The following is an 18,712-nucleotide window of genomic DNA, read 5'->3' on the forward strand; positions in this document are numbered from 1 at the left end:
CTTATTAATCTCCCTACTAGTGCGTAACTAATTTTACTTTTGTCAATGCACACAAGATTTATATGCTTCCAGGTGTTAGCTACATGTTTAGACACTTTTCTGTTTGACATTCCATATATAACCAGAATTTATGTTTTTGAAAACATTTTTCCAGCCTAAACTATTTAAAAGTTAGAAGAAAGTAATTAATTTCACCTGAGTACATTAGAAGTAGTTAAAATGGCTTGCCTTCATTAGCCAATTGCCTCTTCTAATTCATTTAATGAAATGAGTCCCAGGAAATGAAATTCAATAAACATTAATAATGCAGAGTTGCTAATTGTGTCTTATTTCTTCACAGACAGTTGCTGCACGCTATTTCTATAAAGCTGCCCAAGGAGGGCATATAGAAGGGACTTTACGATGCTCTCTGTACTACATCACAGGAAATATGGAAGACTTCCCTAGAGATCCTGAAAAAGCTGTAATGTAAGGAATGAAACCATTTGTTAAAGGAGAATATATTTCTGGTGGGATTATTTTGATTATTGGTGATTCTTAAGTCCATAGTCTAAATATCTTGTACTTCATGGTGCTTACCTCCTAGGCAAAAGGTTCTGCAGTAAAGTTTGATCGACATGAGTATCTGTATTATTTAAATGACCAGTAGATTTTGAGAGATGCTGAGTACTTTTAGTACCTTTTTTTCCAGAACAACTTGGAGAGATTGTATCAAACAACTCTAAGAGGTTGTATCCAACAAAGGCTCCTGCTGTGGTAGAACTGGTATTTTGCATCAAGAGAAATGCAGATAATTAGTTATAGCACTTATTAATTTATGCTTGTTTTCTTAAAAAAAAAAAAAAAAAAAAAAAAGAAAAAGAAAAGGAAGTAGTTTTGCCAAGAAATAACGTAGGGTGTCTCTGATACGCTCGTGGAGGTGAATGGACAAAATCTTCTCATTCAGTTAACAGTTACAAGACTGTAACAACTCACAGCAATTACTGTGCAATCCCATGGTTTATCTTATGGAAGAAATCAGAAGGTATTCCCATATCCTTTTGTGTCCTTTGAGTCAGTGTGAGTTGGGATAACATTACTGGAGCACAGCTCTTCATTTTTTATTGTTTATTCTTTTCTACAGCTGGGCAAAACACATTGCAGAGAAGAATGGCTACTTAGGTCATGTCATCAGAAAAGCTCTCAATGCTTACCTGGAACTTTCATGGTATGTTTGTTCTGTTCTCTTGAAGTTCATTTTCTATTTTTAATTTACTTTATAGCATGATAAAGTAATTAACGTTGTGCCATCACCTCAAAAAAAATCACAAATAGCAGCACCATTGAAATCAGTAGCAAAGCACAAAGGGAAGGAGGAGTTGACCCGAAGCATAATTCAACAGTTCTGACAGAATCAAGTGGAAAAGAGAGAGGTTGTAGAGTGAAATAGTGTTCTATCTGCTGTCTGTGATTTTCATCCCGTAGTAATGTAGTACTGTAGCGTGCAACGTACACTGGATTAACCAAAGGAATGCCTTTCACTTTGAATATTCCCTGTGTTCCAAAAACCACGCTTTGATTTCGCTCTTCTGTGTAATTCCGTGCCATGAAAACTCAGACTGCTTGATTAGATTTGTTCTTTTTTTGTGTATGGCTAAGATTATCTTTTCTGTAAAGTATAATTGGAGGCCACGATATCCAATGAGCCAACCAAGAGGTTTCAAAATAGCCTCCAGGTTGGTGCTCCATTTTTGCAGTGACCTGTAGGCACAAGCATCAGATACTGTACATGCAGGCATCAGACTGTCCTACGTGATTAAGACAATTCCTTGTTTCATCCTGCAGCCTCCCCCTGCTAGTACTTAATCAGTGCTTCAGGTTTAGGAGATCTACAAGAAATTGTCAGTGGACTGTTCTGGAGTGACCCATTCCTAGAAGAAGTTTTTTATTTAGTCCGTCACAGACATTTCTCCTGAGACTTGACCTTGCATTTCCCACTGAAAAACTCTCAGTATTTTTGTAGCATGTTCTGATGTGCAAGCCTGTGACTCTACCCAGCTGAGTCTGCATACAGTCACGTGGAAGTCCTGTGCACATGACAGGTAGAGCATTAAGATCCCAACAGCTAGGAGGAAATATCTGCTGGAGTCCCACCTGAGATGTCAGTGACTGGGAGTGTATGCATAGTTCCTTACAAATACTGGTCCTAGTCATCTCTGGGTTTAGGAGTATGTTTGTGTTGAAGTCTTTGCTTCCGAATATTTCTTCCTGCATCTTGCCCAGGAGTAAATTGTTAGACTGCCAAGCAGACCAAGTAATATGTGTTCTCAGTCCCTTATGTTAGCAGCCACAGGTTCTACACACTTGTTAGTCATAGTAGTTTGATCTTCCGAGGCTGACTTAAAGGCCTTAGACGTAGTTTCTTTTCTGAATTGCCCTTTGAGACTTTAGGATCAGAAGAACTAACTTCCCAGCTTAGGTATCCTGAATTCCTTCTGTGGTGCCAGGTCTCCATTGTCCCAAATGTTTTTACAGGGCAAGTACAAGGAAGAATTTGTAATCTTGCAGAAGCGGTTGGGAAACAGAAGGTTACACCTGCTAATTCTGTAAGGGCAACTGCTTTCACAATTTCATTTAAAGTTTCTTTGCTTAAGCACCTACTCTTGAAGTCAAATGCGTATTTAACCGTATTTGCTTCCAGTTAAACAAACCTTTCAACCCTGAAAATTGCTATGGTTTTAGCTTTGTGTTGTGGAGAACACCACTGGAAGCATGACCCTTTAATAGGAAGTTTTAGTAGAAAAAAAGTACACCAAGCGGTTTTTTTAATCTTGTGATTTTAAAACCAAATACGTTATTTTAAAGACTTCTTAATTTTGAATGCTTAGTCTTCATAATATTGAGGAGAGGAGCGACATAGAACATGAAAGAGATGCTGTTCTCTGGAATCATGAACAATGCCGTACCACTGTGCTACAATACTGAATTGCTATACTGCGAATGCAAAATTAGCTCTTACTACTTCCTTTAGAGTCAGTGAGGTGCCTGGAGTCCATAGAGGGACTGAGATGGTTGTTTTATTCACACATTCAAATACAATGAGGGACAATTCCTATTCTAAAGAGCCCGTAGTCTAAAAAGACAAGACAAGCAAGTCATAGAAATGAAAGGGTAAAGCTTACCAAAGAAGTACTCAGATGAATGTTTGACAGATACAGCTAAGTTAATTATGGATTTTTTTTTTAAGTGGAGGAGGTAAGAGTCTTTTAAGAATGTTTTATCTGAAATATTTAAATAGATTATTTGGCTCAATATTAATTCAACTTTGTCATCAGTCTTGTGCTTAAGAGTAAATGCACACTGGAGCCTATCCTGCTTCGATGCAAGAGAAAACTGCAAATTCTTGAGATCCAGCATGGCTTGTAGACAACACCAAGCATTGCCAGTAGATGTAGCTGTTGCATGGGTTTGCCAGCCTCTTTTTTTTTAAACCTGGTGCCAAAATTTTGTTCTTCGGTGATTTTATCAGTTTATTTGGTGGATTTTTTTAACTAGAACTAAAATGCGTTATTTTTGTTACATTTGTCAGTAATTTATTTTATTTTATCTAATGTTAGGCATGAAGCTCTGCTGCATTATGTTTTAGCAGCTGAAACTGGGATTGAAGTGTCACAGTCAAATTTAGCGCACATCTGTGAAGAAAGACCAGTAAGTACATGTATTCACAACTCATTATCATAAAAGGAACAATTGTTAGTAATAAAGTGATCCTAATCTCTTATCTGTGATATGAGTGGATCACTTATTTTCTTTCCAGGACCTAGCAAGGAAATACCTAGCAACTGATTGTGTTTGGAGATACTACAATTTCTCTGTTTCTCAAGTCAATGCACCATCATTTGGTATGTATAAAAAATTCTTTCTGAATTTTAATTTTACCTTTTTTTCTAATTGAAAAAACTACATTTGTTACAACTTCTATTTGAGTGAGCAAGTTAAGGGAAGAGTAATCCCTCCTTAGCATACATTTCCTTTTTAGTGTTTTGATAGGAGTATCAGGGGGGCAAAAAGTATTTTAAGTGTTGTGTTTCAGCACAGCTTTTCTGAGAATTTCCTCTTTATGGCATAAAATGGATAAAGTTTGAATAAAATAAAATAAAATAAAAAAGCTAAGCCCTGAGAAGGGACTAGATATTTAGGAGTCTGAGGAAGGTTTAAGAAAAATAAAATAGCGGTAGACTTTAGAAGCTCCTGCTGTTCAGTTTATCAAAGAGAAAATCCAAAAGCAAATACACTTCCATATCATAAATGAGTCACGAGAAAATAATGAAGGCTAAAGGATTCCTTATCTAATTTATTATGAGCTTTCCTGTTAGGGTACAGAGTTTATCAACATTGGCACAGCTTGCTTTGGGGAACTAAAGGATTCTCTGTTAAAAAAAAAATAAAAAGAGGTTTATTTACATATAAGTTACATTCCTCCAGCCTTAGATTTTACTACATCTGTGACTTTAGTGACTAAGTCATTTTTGTGCCTTTGAAAGAGTTATTCAGTATTTGAAAACACTGATCTGATTGTCTCACAAAAAGGTTTAAGTGCTTTGTAAATAAGCGTGTGGAAGAGTGGAGTGTAAAAATAATTCAAGCTATCCATTTAAATGCGCAGCAGCACGGAAACTGAGTACCACATTAATACAGCCTGAAGCCACAGGAGCTGACAGACCCTGTTAGCTTTCATGAGGAGTTTGTAGACGCCTTAGCAAGGTGCAGTTTGGTTGACTCTGCAGCAGATCCGCTGCTACAAGCTTACATTAGAGAAGGTCAGATTGATGGGGTGAGACTGATTCCATTTAAGTAAAGGAGACAAGACTTGCTGGGCTGAACAGCAAAAGAATTTTGTTACTTTATCTCTTCCTTCCGTGAGTAACACAAGGGGAGTTTTATCTCAGACCCCTCTCTGCAGTAGTGGAGGATCAAATCCCAAGTGTAGGGCCTGGGATGGAGAGTCTAAGCCTGGCAGCAGAGATTTCTGGGGCGACGTTATCAGTGCAACACAGGGCAACCTCAAGGCCACTGCCTGTTGCGGGAGTGCTCTCCGGGCCAGGGCTGGAATGACGCAGTTGATATCATTGAGGAGAACTCTTCCTGATGATTCACCACAGCTTTCATGGCCTTCCACTCCGCATCTGTGCCAGCCTGTCCACATAGTCTTTCTGCCTTTGCTGTTGGGCCAGTGACCAACTTGCTTCCTGGAAGAGCTCTGCTATAGTCCACTGTAAAAACAGGTGGGATTTCTAAGCAGCTGCTGTAGACACACAAGGCAAGGCGTAGAAGTGTTTCAAACCGTTTGAGGAAAGCCCAGGTCACGTAAATGTAGACACGATCATGGGAGTTTTTAAACTTTTTAGCATAGATTAGTGCAATGTCATGCCTGCTCCTGCTCTGTGGGAGCATTTCATTGCTGTGCAATGTCACAGAAAGATCTTTGTAAAATATTTCCTGAGCATTGCTTCCTTCTAGACCAGGAAAATTCTATACCTACTGTTGTACTGGGTTAGGTTGGATTTGAAACTGAATGACATTATCGTCAGGAAAGTTCTGTAACTTTGGGATGGGTCCAGCCGCCATAGTGACAGGTACAGAACAAACACTTGGACAGCATGTTTTTAAGTCACATCAAGTTAGTAGGGCTAACCTGAATAATAAGGCTACAGGTTGCCCAAAGACAGATTCAGAAACTGAAGAAGGAATGCAGTATAAAGTCTCTAAGTCTCAGTCTTTGTAAAAGTAGCAATATCCCTCACTAAATTAATTGAAGAGAAACCATGAGAAATTTCATCCAGGATAAATATTTTCACTGAGCAATCTGATGTAAAGTAGCCACAGAGACAACCAGAGAGAGAGTACCTTTTTTTTTTTAGATTTTACTATTAACTTCTCCATCACATTAATAGTTGATTAATTCTATTTCTACAAATACACTAAATGATCTGCTATTGGTTTCTTCCACAGCTTATTTGAAGATGGGCGATTTCTACTACTATGGTTACCAGAACCAGTCTAAAGACCTGGAGCTCTCCATGCGGATGTATGCACAAGCTGCATTAGAGGGAGATTCACAGGTGGGTCTTCAGCTGTAAGGTGTCTATAAAATATCAGAGTTAACAATCTGAGGACTGAAGAAACCTGCTAGAATAAGTTATAAGTATTTCAAAACACCTTGTGAGTCAGTTGTTGCTGTTTCATGATAATAGAAGGTAAACCTAGCATAGATGGACAGTCCTAGAACCAGGCTGTTTTGAAAGCTAGAGGTGAACGGCCTAGTTCACTGCTACCTTACTTTGGCACGATTGATTCTGTTGTGACCTTGGTATTTTTGCTACTGCAAAGGGGAAGAATTAAGGGACTGCTGAGTTGTATTCCAGTCCTATCTTCTGGTGGTTTAGGATATAACCAAGAAGACTGGCCCATTTTCCTTGGTATATTGAGTGAATCCTAGGGTGAATTTTGTTCACTCCACCAACAAAAGCTTCATCTTAAAATGCTTTATAATTAAAAGATTCACCATATCACATTACCAAAGCCATGCAGTGCTTCAACACTGAGTTTCCTGCCCTCAGACCCTCCTGAAGTGTCCTGGTTGCAATGTTCTGTTCTCCCTATCCCTATGACAATGCCCCCAGACAATGTCTTACGTGTGAATTTATTAGAGGTAGCATAGTTGGGTTCTGAGGATATTGGGACACAACATTACTGCTAAAGTAACAAAGGAAAGGAGAGATGCATGAACAGTTACTCTAAAGTACGAAAGCCATAGTACTGGGACATCCTGTAATATGTCTCATGTGTGTTCATCTTCATGGCTCTGAAGGGCCATAGGGATGCCTAAGACTTGTCCAAGTAGGCAAAACTGTAAGGTTAAGGACTTAAATTGTCTGGAAGAAATTTGTGCTCTCAATTTCACTATTCAGATTGCTGTTGATGTATAGAGCTTGGTGGAGGGGAATTAAACAGTAACAGAACAGGAATCCATTTCTGCTTGCAGTCTGTATTTCCCTAGTAGATACAAGATTACATTTTGATGTGGTGGCTGTGTTTAAAGAGCAACTAAAAAATGAGAAAGCTCAGATCTTTTTCCAGATGCTCTCTAAGAAAACAGTGTCACAACAAATGAATGCTAATTCTTTTGTATTTTCAGTATTTGCCTGGGTGTAAGGTTAGGAGAGAAGGCTACCATAATTGTTCAGTGAAGGTCACATTATACTAAATGAATTTATAGAAGACGGTTATAATCATTTAGATACTTGATGCTTACAGTAGGCCTTAAATATACATATGAAAATTTAATGGTTTAAAAGCATGTATGCTTTTTTATTGTTAGGGATTCTTTAATTTGGCCCTTGTTATAGAAGAGGGCAACTCCATACCATCCTACATTCTGGATCACTTGGAAATTGATCAGGCATTGCATTCTAGTAATATGTCACTTCTTCAGGAACTTTATTACAGGTGAGTGTTTTTTCCCCATAATCAACATTGTCTGTTTTTCTATGTAAGTAGCATTTACTCTGGAGAACAGCAACTACTGTAATTATTAACTTTGTTCGCTCACAAGAGATACCTCGTAGGTAGTCAGATAAGGCACTCTTCAAGGTCTGACTGCATTGTGTAGTACTCCATTGTCTCTATAGGGAGCTTAGGCACCAGCGTCCCGCATAGGCAACTAAGTTTTGTACATCTAATCTTAAATCAAGTCCTACTCCTGTTGACTCACATCAGTTAGAACAAGGTATCTTGGGTACAACCTTGTACTGTGACTGCGTGGCAAGGGTGGCCTGGATGTTTAGACCTGTTGTTAACTAATAAGAACATGAAAAATACAGTCCTAGGGTAAGTTATTCTGTGCTTAATGAGGTTCATCTGGCATTTCTATGAATTTTTACTTCACGGTCTGTGAGACAGTGATGAGAATATGTGCTTGTTTTTCTGGGTTCCTGAGGTTTGCTGCAAATCCACTTGAGGTTCCCAGATGATAGGTGCCACAAAATTGTAGAGGACTAATTAGTTGTTTTAATCTTCTTGTTGTAGGTGCTGGAATAATAGTAACCAAGAATCAATTAGTCCATGCTCATTAGCATTGCTTTATTTTTACATGAGAGTTTTCTGGAACAATATTTTACAATCTACTCTGGTATGTATTGCTCCTGTAGTACATGCACAGTTCCTTTGGAGCACTGCCTTGGCTTTGCACTCCTCTGATTATGTTTTTTAAACTTACTGCCACAGATCTACTTCATGGGAACCTTTCTTTTATCGATTCTGGTTGCGTTTGCAGTGCAGTATTCTCAGTCTTCATCTGGTAAGTGTTTGTCATAGCAAAACCGAAGAAAGAGGAGTGATCTTTTTATTTCAGTAAAAACTTCAAAAATAAAAGCAGGAATTCTAGATTTGGTAGAGGTAGCTCTGAACTTTGGCAGTTTCTTTGACAGACAAGTCACTTTTTGATCGTTGAAAAGGAGTTGGTGAAGCGAGGCACAGGTTTAAACCTGTTGGTTTCTGGAGAATTTCCCTTGATAAGGGAGATTCTTAATAAAAACATTAACTGCAGGAGATTATGACTGGAAGGAAGAGATTATTTCCTATTTCTTAACATGCGGTATTGTTAGAGTAATTATATGACTTTGGATTCATATAGTGTCTCTGCAACATGCAATGAGACTGTGTTCCTGTTTCATATGACTGGATCCATTCAGATACAATGTGGGAGAAAAAGTGAGGTTCAGAAAGCTGGTACCTGGAGTAACTTAGGAAGAGGCAGTTCAGCCTCTTCAGATCAGTAACAGAATCAGTAAATACATTCAGTCAGCAGACTGCAGGAGACTTGCAGACTCCTCCTGTCCTAAACTAGAAAGGTGTGCTGTATGTTCTCTTTTCTGATGGGGTAGAGAATATTAAGGGACAGAAAACCAAATGCCAGACTTCAGTCTGTTAAAACTCCCATTATTTTTTTACCATATTGAAAGAGATATTGGAGACAAAACTACATTGCTCAGGAAAGGGGAAAAAAAGCTACTTTCACATGCAAAAAGAGTGAGGCATCATTTAAAAATCATTGCCAGCTTCAACCAAGTGTTTCACTTCAAATCACAAGGCAGGATCTTGATCAGGAAGTTGTGAAATGAATATTAGCAGTTATGAAAAGAATTTCTTCCACTAAATACATTTTCTTACTTTGTGGTTTAACCCCAGTAGGCAGCTTAAGCCTGTGCCACAAAATACTGTTTTCTGACATATTTCTGTAATAAAATACAGAAAAAATTACTTTCCACATTGACAACCTACATCTATGAGGAATAGTATTTTAAAGAAACAAAACACCATTAAATATAAAAAGATTATTTGAATTTTATAATTCCTAGATAGCATTTAAGACGTGTAGCTGTGAATAATATGCTGACTATGGAAATAATTCTGAAACCCTGCTTTCTTTTCTTACTAGCTATAATTTATGTAACTTGGGAATCATACTACACGTGTACAAAGTATATAGTTAAAGTTACAGATATTCTTCTTCCAGTATTTTCTAACCTTTGAGTATTATCTTTATATGTGATTTTATATCCACATAATATTTAAATATTGGTGAAGAGACTTCCTAGACACAGTGGGGTCTTTCTTAATCATGTCTTTTGATCTTTTTCCAAAGCCCGTAATTCTCCTGGAACAAGATCAGAACCATCATCAGACGAACAGTCTTCATCAGGGAATAGCAACGAGGAAGCTACTAGGCTAGTACAGCAAGATGAATCAACTTTTTCAAACGATTTAGCACAGCAGGAGTCAAACCCTCAGAATCCTCTTGTTACGAGCTGAAGCGTAGTTTTCTTAAGGCTGGTATCCCATTGGGGACGAGTCTAAGAACTGGCAACCAACCCTATTAATGGCATTAGTAATGCAGTCCGACAGCCAAAATTGCAAGGAAATTCACTGATCTGATTTCTCTACTATAGAGGAAAACCATCCCTATAATTTATTTAACACTCCAAACAGGTAATGCAGATTATCTCACTATACCCAGCACATGATCATACTGTACTTCGTTGAAGGACTGGAAGAAAACATGCAAAAGTCTTCGGCTAATTGAATGAGCAAACCACCCATGGATTTTAATGAAAAAGAAGTTTTACTCACATATCTAATATCTTATTAAATTGCCTTTACTGCATTTGAGTTTGTTTTACTGGTGAGGTTACCAGAGTTTTCCAAGTTGGAAACATGGAAATTACGTAAAAGTGAAACCCAGCCACCAACACTTTCCAAGTTCCATGGTACATCAGCCAGGACTTCGGTACATGCAGTGATAACAATTAGGTTTTTGCCATTTTATATTCCATCTTAACTCTTTGATGTGAAAAGTGTTTTGTTTTGAAAGACAGACGCCAGGAAGATTTGCAGTATGGTCGTAACATAGTACTTCTTCTGGCTAACCCTGGGTCGAAGTTTTACAAGTGTCAGCAGTTCCCTGGTGGACACAACAAAATGTTTCCTGCCCTGCCAAGAGCCACTGATTAGAGAAAGTAGCTTCCCTAATGAGTAAATGAAAGAATATTTAAGTGTGAACAAGTGACCCAAAGTGAATGAACAATTTATTTTTCGGTTCGTCCATAGATAACATTGAAGGATATTTTTCATGTTCTACAGTAACGCTTAAAGACATCTATTTAAGTGACAGTTTATTTGGTAAGTGTTAGGTGGGATAACAAGTATGGAGTGCAAATGCCTTCTGTCTGATTCAAAGCTGTCTGGTAAGTGGCTGTAGGAGAGGTCTGACCTTTAAAGCAGGTGTGCATGGACCTCTGCAAAATGATGTAGATCACAGACTAAATTACATCAATCTATGCATTATTGAGGGTTAAATCCACTCTCCTTGCACTACATTATTTACTCTTGTAAATAAAAATATTTTTCTAATTCAACCTGTATGTGGAGGATTTTTTTTAAAGCACCTGTCAGATGAAATAGTATCTTGCTGTTGCAAATTTTCAGGAACATTATTTAGGTGCTTGTGTTCATATCTTCATATGGGACAATCAGCCATTGCTTTCTCTGAGGAATACAGCGTTCTCACAGAGCCGACCTGGAAGGGTTTTGTTTTCAGTCAAGACATAGGAGTTTTCAGTCAGAAAGGAATTAATTAAAAGGGAAAAAACCTCCTACCTTCAAAAAGAGATTAATATATATATAAGTGTATACATACACATATCGTCAGGGTATGTTTTGCTTGCAGAAAACCGACAATTTGAAAGTGTTCAGAGAAGAGTTGATGCTTCAAGGTAGCAGTTCCATTGAGTAAGCAAGGGGAAAAACCCCAGATGTTGAAGCTTTTTTTCCCCCTTTGCCCTCCAGCCATAATCAGAAAGTGAATTGTGTGACACATTACTGAGTTTTTCATTTATTTGAGCAAGAACAGTGCAAAGAGTAGTTTTTGTCCTTACTACAGTTGTAGATACATATTTTATTCTTTTTATGTTTTCTGAAGTGTTACGAAGGAGCTTCACTTTTGCATACTAAACTCTGTTGACTCGCAGAGGTTATGTGCTGTGCATTTGGTATCCATTGCAAATGGATCACGAGCATTTTTGAGCTGCAAAAACTTGTGCAGCTTAATTTGATCATATCAAATTACTTAACACAAATCTATGGATATTTGAAGATTCTCTCAACTTTACTTTTATGACCAAATAAAAGAAAACAGTGTTCATTTGTATTAAAACTGGGGCAGGTTTAGATGTTGAACCCAGAAGTATTGCAGAAAGTCAAGTGTAGCCTTCAAAGACAAGTAGGTGATTGTCACAACACAGGCATGATGTTAGGTACCAAATGGCATGTACAGTTAGGTGGTCACAAAAAACTATTTGGACATGCATGTGGCAAGGCTTGCTTGTATATGTGCAAGATGTAATTTACTACATATGTCATACGTAGCAAAATTGAAGCCCCTAGTGAAATATTAATCCCATGGGAGTTTGTCAGTGGTGGCATGAGTGCAACCCACGTGCTGAAATCATGGGTTTCTTAGAGCTGCAGTGGTTTCGGTTGTGTGCATATGGGTCAGAGTTAAGTGTTCGCAGTCAGACTGACTGCGTTTTCCTCTCCAAAGTAAGCCCATGTTCTCAACTTCAGTAATTAACTAATTTGAGGAGGTTTGCCAGAAACATGACTTCACATCTGTGAAGCTAAAGCTGCAATATATTTCTTGACGCCAGCAGTTAATAGGTCTTTGTGTATTGCTATCTATTACATCAGAAGTTATACCAAAGTATACTTAAAGTATGTTAAGATAAGCAACTCTTCACAATAAACTGGCAATACTTAAGGCTGAAATAATAGTAGTTACATTATTATCCTTCACTTCTTATAAGATCTAGGGGGCTGTTATTTGGCAACCTAGAGAATCAAACAGTTCCTGGAGAGAAAGAGAGGATTGCTAGTTAAGCAAAGCAGCTACATAGTTTTATTATATCCACAAGGGGGAGGGGGGAGAAAAAAAGAGTTGCTGTATCAAGAATTATTATTTGTAAATTGAAACAAGACCACTGAAGTTTATAGTTTCTGCAGCCCATGCTGAGTGGTCAGGATGGGAGTAAGAAAGTAATAAATCACAAGCATAGAGCTAAAATGCTGCTTGTTTCTACACATTTCACAGAAGCCCAACCATCTGAAAAACACAGGTAGTGCTTAGGGTGCCGTGACAGCCATTTTTCTCTTTCTCCCTTAGTTCAGCCCAGAATCATCTTTAGCGAATAAATTAGAGATAAGGAATTTCAGGGTGGTTATTTACAAAATAGGTGCCCAATTGTCTAAAATTAATGCAGTTTTCACCACCTAAGTAAATGGATGTGTCACAGCAAGTGACAAGGGAAGTCCTATGAAAAAAGGATTAGATACCAACTACAGATTGGGGAAGGGAGGTAGGTGAAGCTATGCTTAAAAAAAAGTCAATGTTGAGTAGTTCTGAGTAGCTAACGACTTTAAGGTTATATAGTAGACGATTCAAACCAGCTATGCAAAATTTGCAACTATGCTGAAAAATTTGTTCAGCTTTGAATGACGTAGCAAGGTCCTAGCAGGACAGACCTGAATGTGGGCATCCTTATGTGGGTGACTTTGTGACCACTGCATGGTGCTGCTTCCCAGTCTGGACAGTGATGGACATTACACCCCGATATACAGGCATGAGTGTGCGCTTCAAGTTATATATTAATACGTGTTGAAAAGTCATACCTTGCAATGGAGATTTTATTCAGTGATAAATGGACCAATACATGGGAATTAGTCCTGGTGTACTGCTTATGTATTGTAAGTATACCCTCTGTTAGGATTTTTGTATTCCCATTTGAGCTATTGGGAAAGCATAGAGGGTCTTTAAAAGCATGTGGGAAACATGGATTGTCTGTAAAGAGATTTGTTTTATAGCAGATTCTTGTCTAAGTGGTCCCCATTGACTAATGGACTATGACATTTGACACTGGATGACTGTTGACCCTTATCCTGGATGAAATACAGCACAAAGGTACAAAACAGGTTGAATAAGCTTTGAGTGAGGAATTCCACCCACACACCCTCTCCTCACTCCCATAAAGGCATGAACTGTGTTAAAAGACTGGGCTGTAGAAAGAGAACAGAAGTGAAAGAAAAAGCTGGAATATCTTAAGAACAAACTCAAGTGTAAGGAAGCTAAAAAACAACAAGAGGAGTCTGAGCAGGGAGCAGTTTCCTATGCTGTCTTCTAAGATCTAGGTGACATGAGCAATTCCTGAATAATCAACAGAACGTTGTAAATGAACAAAAAGCAGCTACTGGGATATAGATGTGCTGGAAATGCATCACAGCTTGGATGTTTATGAGAAGAGCTAATTCCTATGCCAGAAGGCCAAATTATTATTTACAGTAAAAAAGTAACAGTGAGTCTATACCCACATTCAGATAAGTGAGCATCAAAACCAGAAAAGATCAGGAGTAACGAATAACAAAAATGGAATGGCAAAGATCACTTGCATAGTTGCAGTATGTGCTTATGTTACAGTAAGCATTAGATGTGTTTGCAAAAAACCCCAACAAACAACAGCAACAAAAACAAACCCCGACCACTTGTGGTGGATTAGATATTCTGAAGCACTGAGGTTCCAAACTGAAATTGCACCGGTGCTATGTCCCCATTGACTTAAGGGACTTGGGCTGTTCAGTAAGTGCTATCAGATACCCATCCACCTTTGGGCGTCTTAATAATCCCTGAAGAAGGAAACTGGCTGCTTTGTTTATGGCACTGTGTTCTGTGATCTTTCCTCTCTGCTAATGTATTCCCTGACCTTGCTTCCCTTCCCAGTTCGCATTTTCTGATTCCTGTTGTTCTCCTTCATTTGTCCGCGTTGACTCCTCCTTAATCACTCATCAACCTTCTAGATAGCTCCTGATACTCAACATTGCTATTTGCTCTTATCAGTTCTGCCAGGTGAACAGGAGAAAGCACAAGTCCATTAGCAGAGCCTAGCACTGTTTTATGACAGTCCGTCAAAGCAGGAACAGAGATAACCTGCATGGCATTTTCTATCTGCTCATTAGGGAATGACCTGAGTCATGGATTTACACAGCAAGTATCTTTAATTGTGTAATTTAGAAGCAAGTCTCGCTGGCTAGATTTGTATTGACAAATTAATGAAGGCAAGCCTCCGCTATCTGGCTGTGAGTAGTTAACCTCCTACTGGGAATCAAGTTGCCTCCTGCACTGTTTGTTGGGACCAGTCCTGGTCCATAAAACCCCCAAATGGTGCCCAGCTGTTGTCTAGGAGGATTCTACTCTGACAGGCTTAAGTTAGAGCAGGAAGCACACCACCAAATAGCTGAGATGATCACAAGCCGGTGCCCAAGCATATCTTTCAGGCCTTGTTTAGATTAATTGTGCAGGCGAACTGAGACTACTGGCCTCTCTTACAGGCTGTGAGACTCCATTCCACCCCCAAGCAACTACTGTAAGATCAGTCCCTCTGATTTCACCAGCCTGTTTATCAATGTGTGCCTTCCAGCAGTCCAAACATGTTTAGAGCTGTTTTGAAGGCTTGCTTTCTTGAGAGCAGTGTGCTCAGCAGGTGATTGCAGACCACAGGACGACCTTCCCGAAACACACCAGTACTGACTGACTGGAATGATAAAGTCTCCATTCATGCTTTATGTTGTTACAGGAAGACCAAAGTGTAGTTTCCCCTTCTGCTCTGAAGAGTTGGTTAGTGGCAATAACTAACCTGGTTAGTGGCTGCCCCCTTGTCCCCTACCAACTCCATCTGCTGCCCTACCCAGCTGACGAGGTTTAGAGGCTCACATCTGCTCATCAGTATTGCATTGCTTTTCCAACCCAGTTCCAGCTGTGTGTGGCCAGCTCTTCTGATTTCCTTTTCAAGTCGACCACAGCATGCTAGCCCTGGAAAACAAGTTAACCATTTCAGTTCAGTTGGTTAGAATACCAACAGGGGAAACCCCGATACACCTACTCTAGTGAAAATGGCCTAGAGTTTTCTCCATTATACAAGTATGAGAAGTTGTGGAGGGTCAGAAATCTTTCTACTAAACGTCTTTAAATCTTTACTGCTCAACTGTGTCTGATTCCAAGCAATAAGAAGTCATATATTAAAATCAGCAACAGCCTTCAGAAGCTCCAATAGGCCAATATTTAGGAGTTAACTTACTGACCTGAAAAGCTGCCATAAAATAGAGATGTAAACAAAAACATTCTATAGCCTAGAGTAATTCTGCCCACATTCTTCAGATACCCACCTCGGTCTAACAGAATAAGAAGTGGTCACCTACACTCATTAAAAAAATGTAGATGTTCTTAGAGAGGCTGAAACCCACAACAGAAGTGACAACCATGCAGAGATGACCATGGCACATGCAGTTGCAACCTCACAGGCTCTTGAGGCCGTGGTCCAGAGGCAATCTTGTAGCAGTGTTGCTGCACAGCCTGTGTCCCAGGCTGTCCTAGGTCAAACTCTTCTACCACCTCATGTGTCACTGCATTAGTGTGCTCTACAAATATACCCTCTGTGCCTTTCCAGTGTTAAAGGAGATAAAAAGCTTCACTTTCATACCTTGCATATCCAGTGAGAATACACAGGAGATCCTTGGCACTTGGGTGGTATCAGCCCCACACAGGTTTGCACAGAGAAACAGCATGTGACAGAGTTGGTTACACTGATGCTGATATCAAGGACAGGAAAGACCTTGTTCAGCATTTTGAGTAATAAAATACCTGTACACCTTCCCAATAAAGCTTTATTACCCCATGTGCTAATTCAGTTAACAAGAGGAAGGGGAAAAAAAAAGTCAAGCTACCCTCCAAACCCCTACCTCGTGCCTATTTGTACCTTGTGCCTCAATACCTTTACCCTGGGAATATTTAGATTCTCTTGTGTGCATTAAATGCTTGTTAAGGACATGTGCATAAAATGAAATCCCCCTTTCAGTTGGAATCTTTATGGTCACAAGTCTGCCTGTAAAAACCATAACAAGTAAATTCCCCAGGCACCCACCTACCCCACCAGGAGACATCCGGGCTGGCTCACAGTAAGACCAAGTCCCTAAAGCAGCATTGCCACCTCCCATCATCGTGGAAGTGACAGTCCACGCACACAGTACTGCCATGCAGTATATAGACTATGTCACTTGGAGGAGGCACCGGAGCTGCCTGTCACTAGGCTGGAGGATCTCAGCGTCACATTGCACTAACCCTCACCTCATTATCCTCTCCAATGGATGGCTTCCCATGCCATGTGGTGATTCCTCTCTCAGCTGCTTAACTTTTCTTCCTTTGCACAGAGGCATTCAAATGCTTGAAGCTAGGCAGTGGAATGTCAAAACTAGTGGTGCTTCAGCTTTCCTTCCAGGGCAGGAATTCTGCCACTCAAGGCAAAGAAAAACATGTGGGATTTTTGCTCTATTAAACACTATATGGCCTCACAAACTTGAGTTAACCGTATGTTTGTCAACTCCATTTTGTTTCTGTAATGCAGTATACTGCACACATTTTTAGTGAAAAAACTCTCAGGTAATAAATAACAGATTGTGATCCTCCAGCATGTCAAGACCTTTGCTACCGTAATATTTTCTGCACATTTATCTTGGTGTATAATTTGTTCAGAACAGTAGCGTCAGTAAGTGATTATCTGATTCTCAAATCGTTTGGTCAGAACCTGGCCTAGTCTCCTGCCAACAAAGTAATTCTAGCCATTTACTCATATCACTGTTATCCAGCAGTTTTCCTAGTGTACTTGTGGGCTATCGTGCCAGCTAGCAGCCCTGAGTGGCACAACCCCAACCCAACCCATCCAGACCTCCACCCAACAGAGTGTCTAAGCTAGGTTTTAAAGACAGTTTTTCAGCCTCAGTTAAGGCTCCTGTCCATTTCAAGCCATTGGAGAAACGAACACTGCCTCATAACCACAGCTGAGAAAGCCACATCCTTTTTAAGCATTTTATCACATGATAAAGCTACAAGGCTGGTTCAATTTCCATTGCTTTTTGTGGACTTACAGAGCCCTAGGTGACACTGGTTTTGTTCAGATTCCCTCTTCTGGCACAGCACGAGCCGAATCTGCTGGGAATAGGCTGGGCCAGTTTCAGCTGAGTTTAGCAGATCAACACTCCCACCCAACTTGGTGTCATCTGCAAACTTACTGAGGGTGCACTTGATTCCCTCCCTGGAGGTGTTTAAAAGATGGCACTTAGGGACATGGTTTAGTGGTGGACTTGGCAGTGTTAGATTTACAGGTGGACTCAGATATTAAAGGTCTTTTCCAACCTAAATGATTCTATGACTCTCTGTCCATTGTCAGCTGAAACTCTCAGCACCTCAGTTCCTCCACATTGTTCTGGATAAGCTGTCCCTGTTATGTAGTGATGGTTAACCACATTTTATACCTTTTATCCCCAGAACAAAAAGTGCAAGCTTTCTTCAAAAAGACAAGCATTCTGCTCTGTATTTAGCACAAAAATCTGATCCATCCCTCCTAAAGTGTTAGAGCAATGATGAGCACTAAGTACGTGTAGAAGTCTATTGCCCTACTTTTCCTTTTCTCTCCTATGGACACGATAAAGACTTAACTAATGTTTACCCATCTTGTTCACTACACAGCTAGCAGAAGTTAGCTCATGACTAAGGAAGAGAGAGAAAAGAATAATACTCCTGCAATAAAAATCAACAAAGAGTTCTTCAATGCATCTTTCAGAATAACACTGATGTGCCCAAGAAAAAATATCCTCCCCTTTCCCCAAATCTCCTCTGGTTCAAGAAAATACTCACTCTGAAGAGAAACCTCATTCCTGTCTGCTATAGTACAATGGATTCAGACCAACTAACTGGTGCTAAATGATAAAAAAAAATAAACAACTCCTCATAAACAGCCACAGTCTTAGCTTATGTGTCTCCAAGATCACCCTTACCTACCATGAGCTAATCTTCAGTCACTTAAATATGTAGCAGCTTCTGGGTCATACCTTTAAACTGGAATCTGACTGCCCATAGCAAGGCAGTTTTTCTTCAGTCAATTTTCAGCTGGTTTTAGTCACTTTCTTTTGCTTTAAAGCATCACCAACTGTTCCCTAGGAGCCCTGATCTAGCTATTTGACAGACTTTACCTCTCTAGGGCAGTTTTTCTCATTCTTTCTAAGTGAAAAGCTGCTT

At 39.4% G+C, this 18,712-nt stretch overlaps 1 protein-coding gene across 1 annotated transcript in view; it reads left to right on the forward strand.

The window, feature by feature from the left end:
• Nucleotides 1-10,204, forward strand: part of SEL1L3 (SEL1L family member 3) — a 37,493-nt gene extending 27,289 nt beyond the window's left edge. Inside the window, exons 16-24 of the mRNA XM_086463750.1 lie at nt 341-468; nt 1,124-1,207; nt 3,597-3,687; nt 3,797-3,881; nt 5,992-6,101; nt 7,361-7,488; nt 8,068-8,170; nt 8,266-8,338; nt 9,686-10,204. Of these exons, the coding sequence (XP_086319876.1) occupies nt 341-468; nt 1,124-1,207; nt 3,597-3,687; nt 3,797-3,881; nt 5,992-6,101; nt 7,361-7,488; nt 8,068-8,170; nt 8,266-8,338; nt 9,686-9,852 (969 nt within the window). The 3' untranslated portion in view covers nt 9,853-10,204. The remainder of the gene's footprint in view (nt 1-340; nt 469-1,123; nt 1,208-3,596; nt 3,688-3,796; nt 3,882-5,991; nt 6,102-7,360; nt 7,489-8,067; nt 8,171-8,265; nt 8,339-9,685) is intronic.
• The last annotated feature ends 8,508 nt before the right edge of the window (nt 10,205-18,712 follow it).

Source organism: Leptosomus discolor, chromosome 4, assembly GCF_034619465.1.
Source record: "Leptosomus discolor isolate bLepDis1 chromosome 4, bLepDis1.hap2, whole genome shotgun sequence".
NCBI classification, from domain to species: Eukaryota; Metazoa; Chordata; class Aves; order Leptosomiformes; family Leptosomidae; genus Leptosomus; species Leptosomus discolor.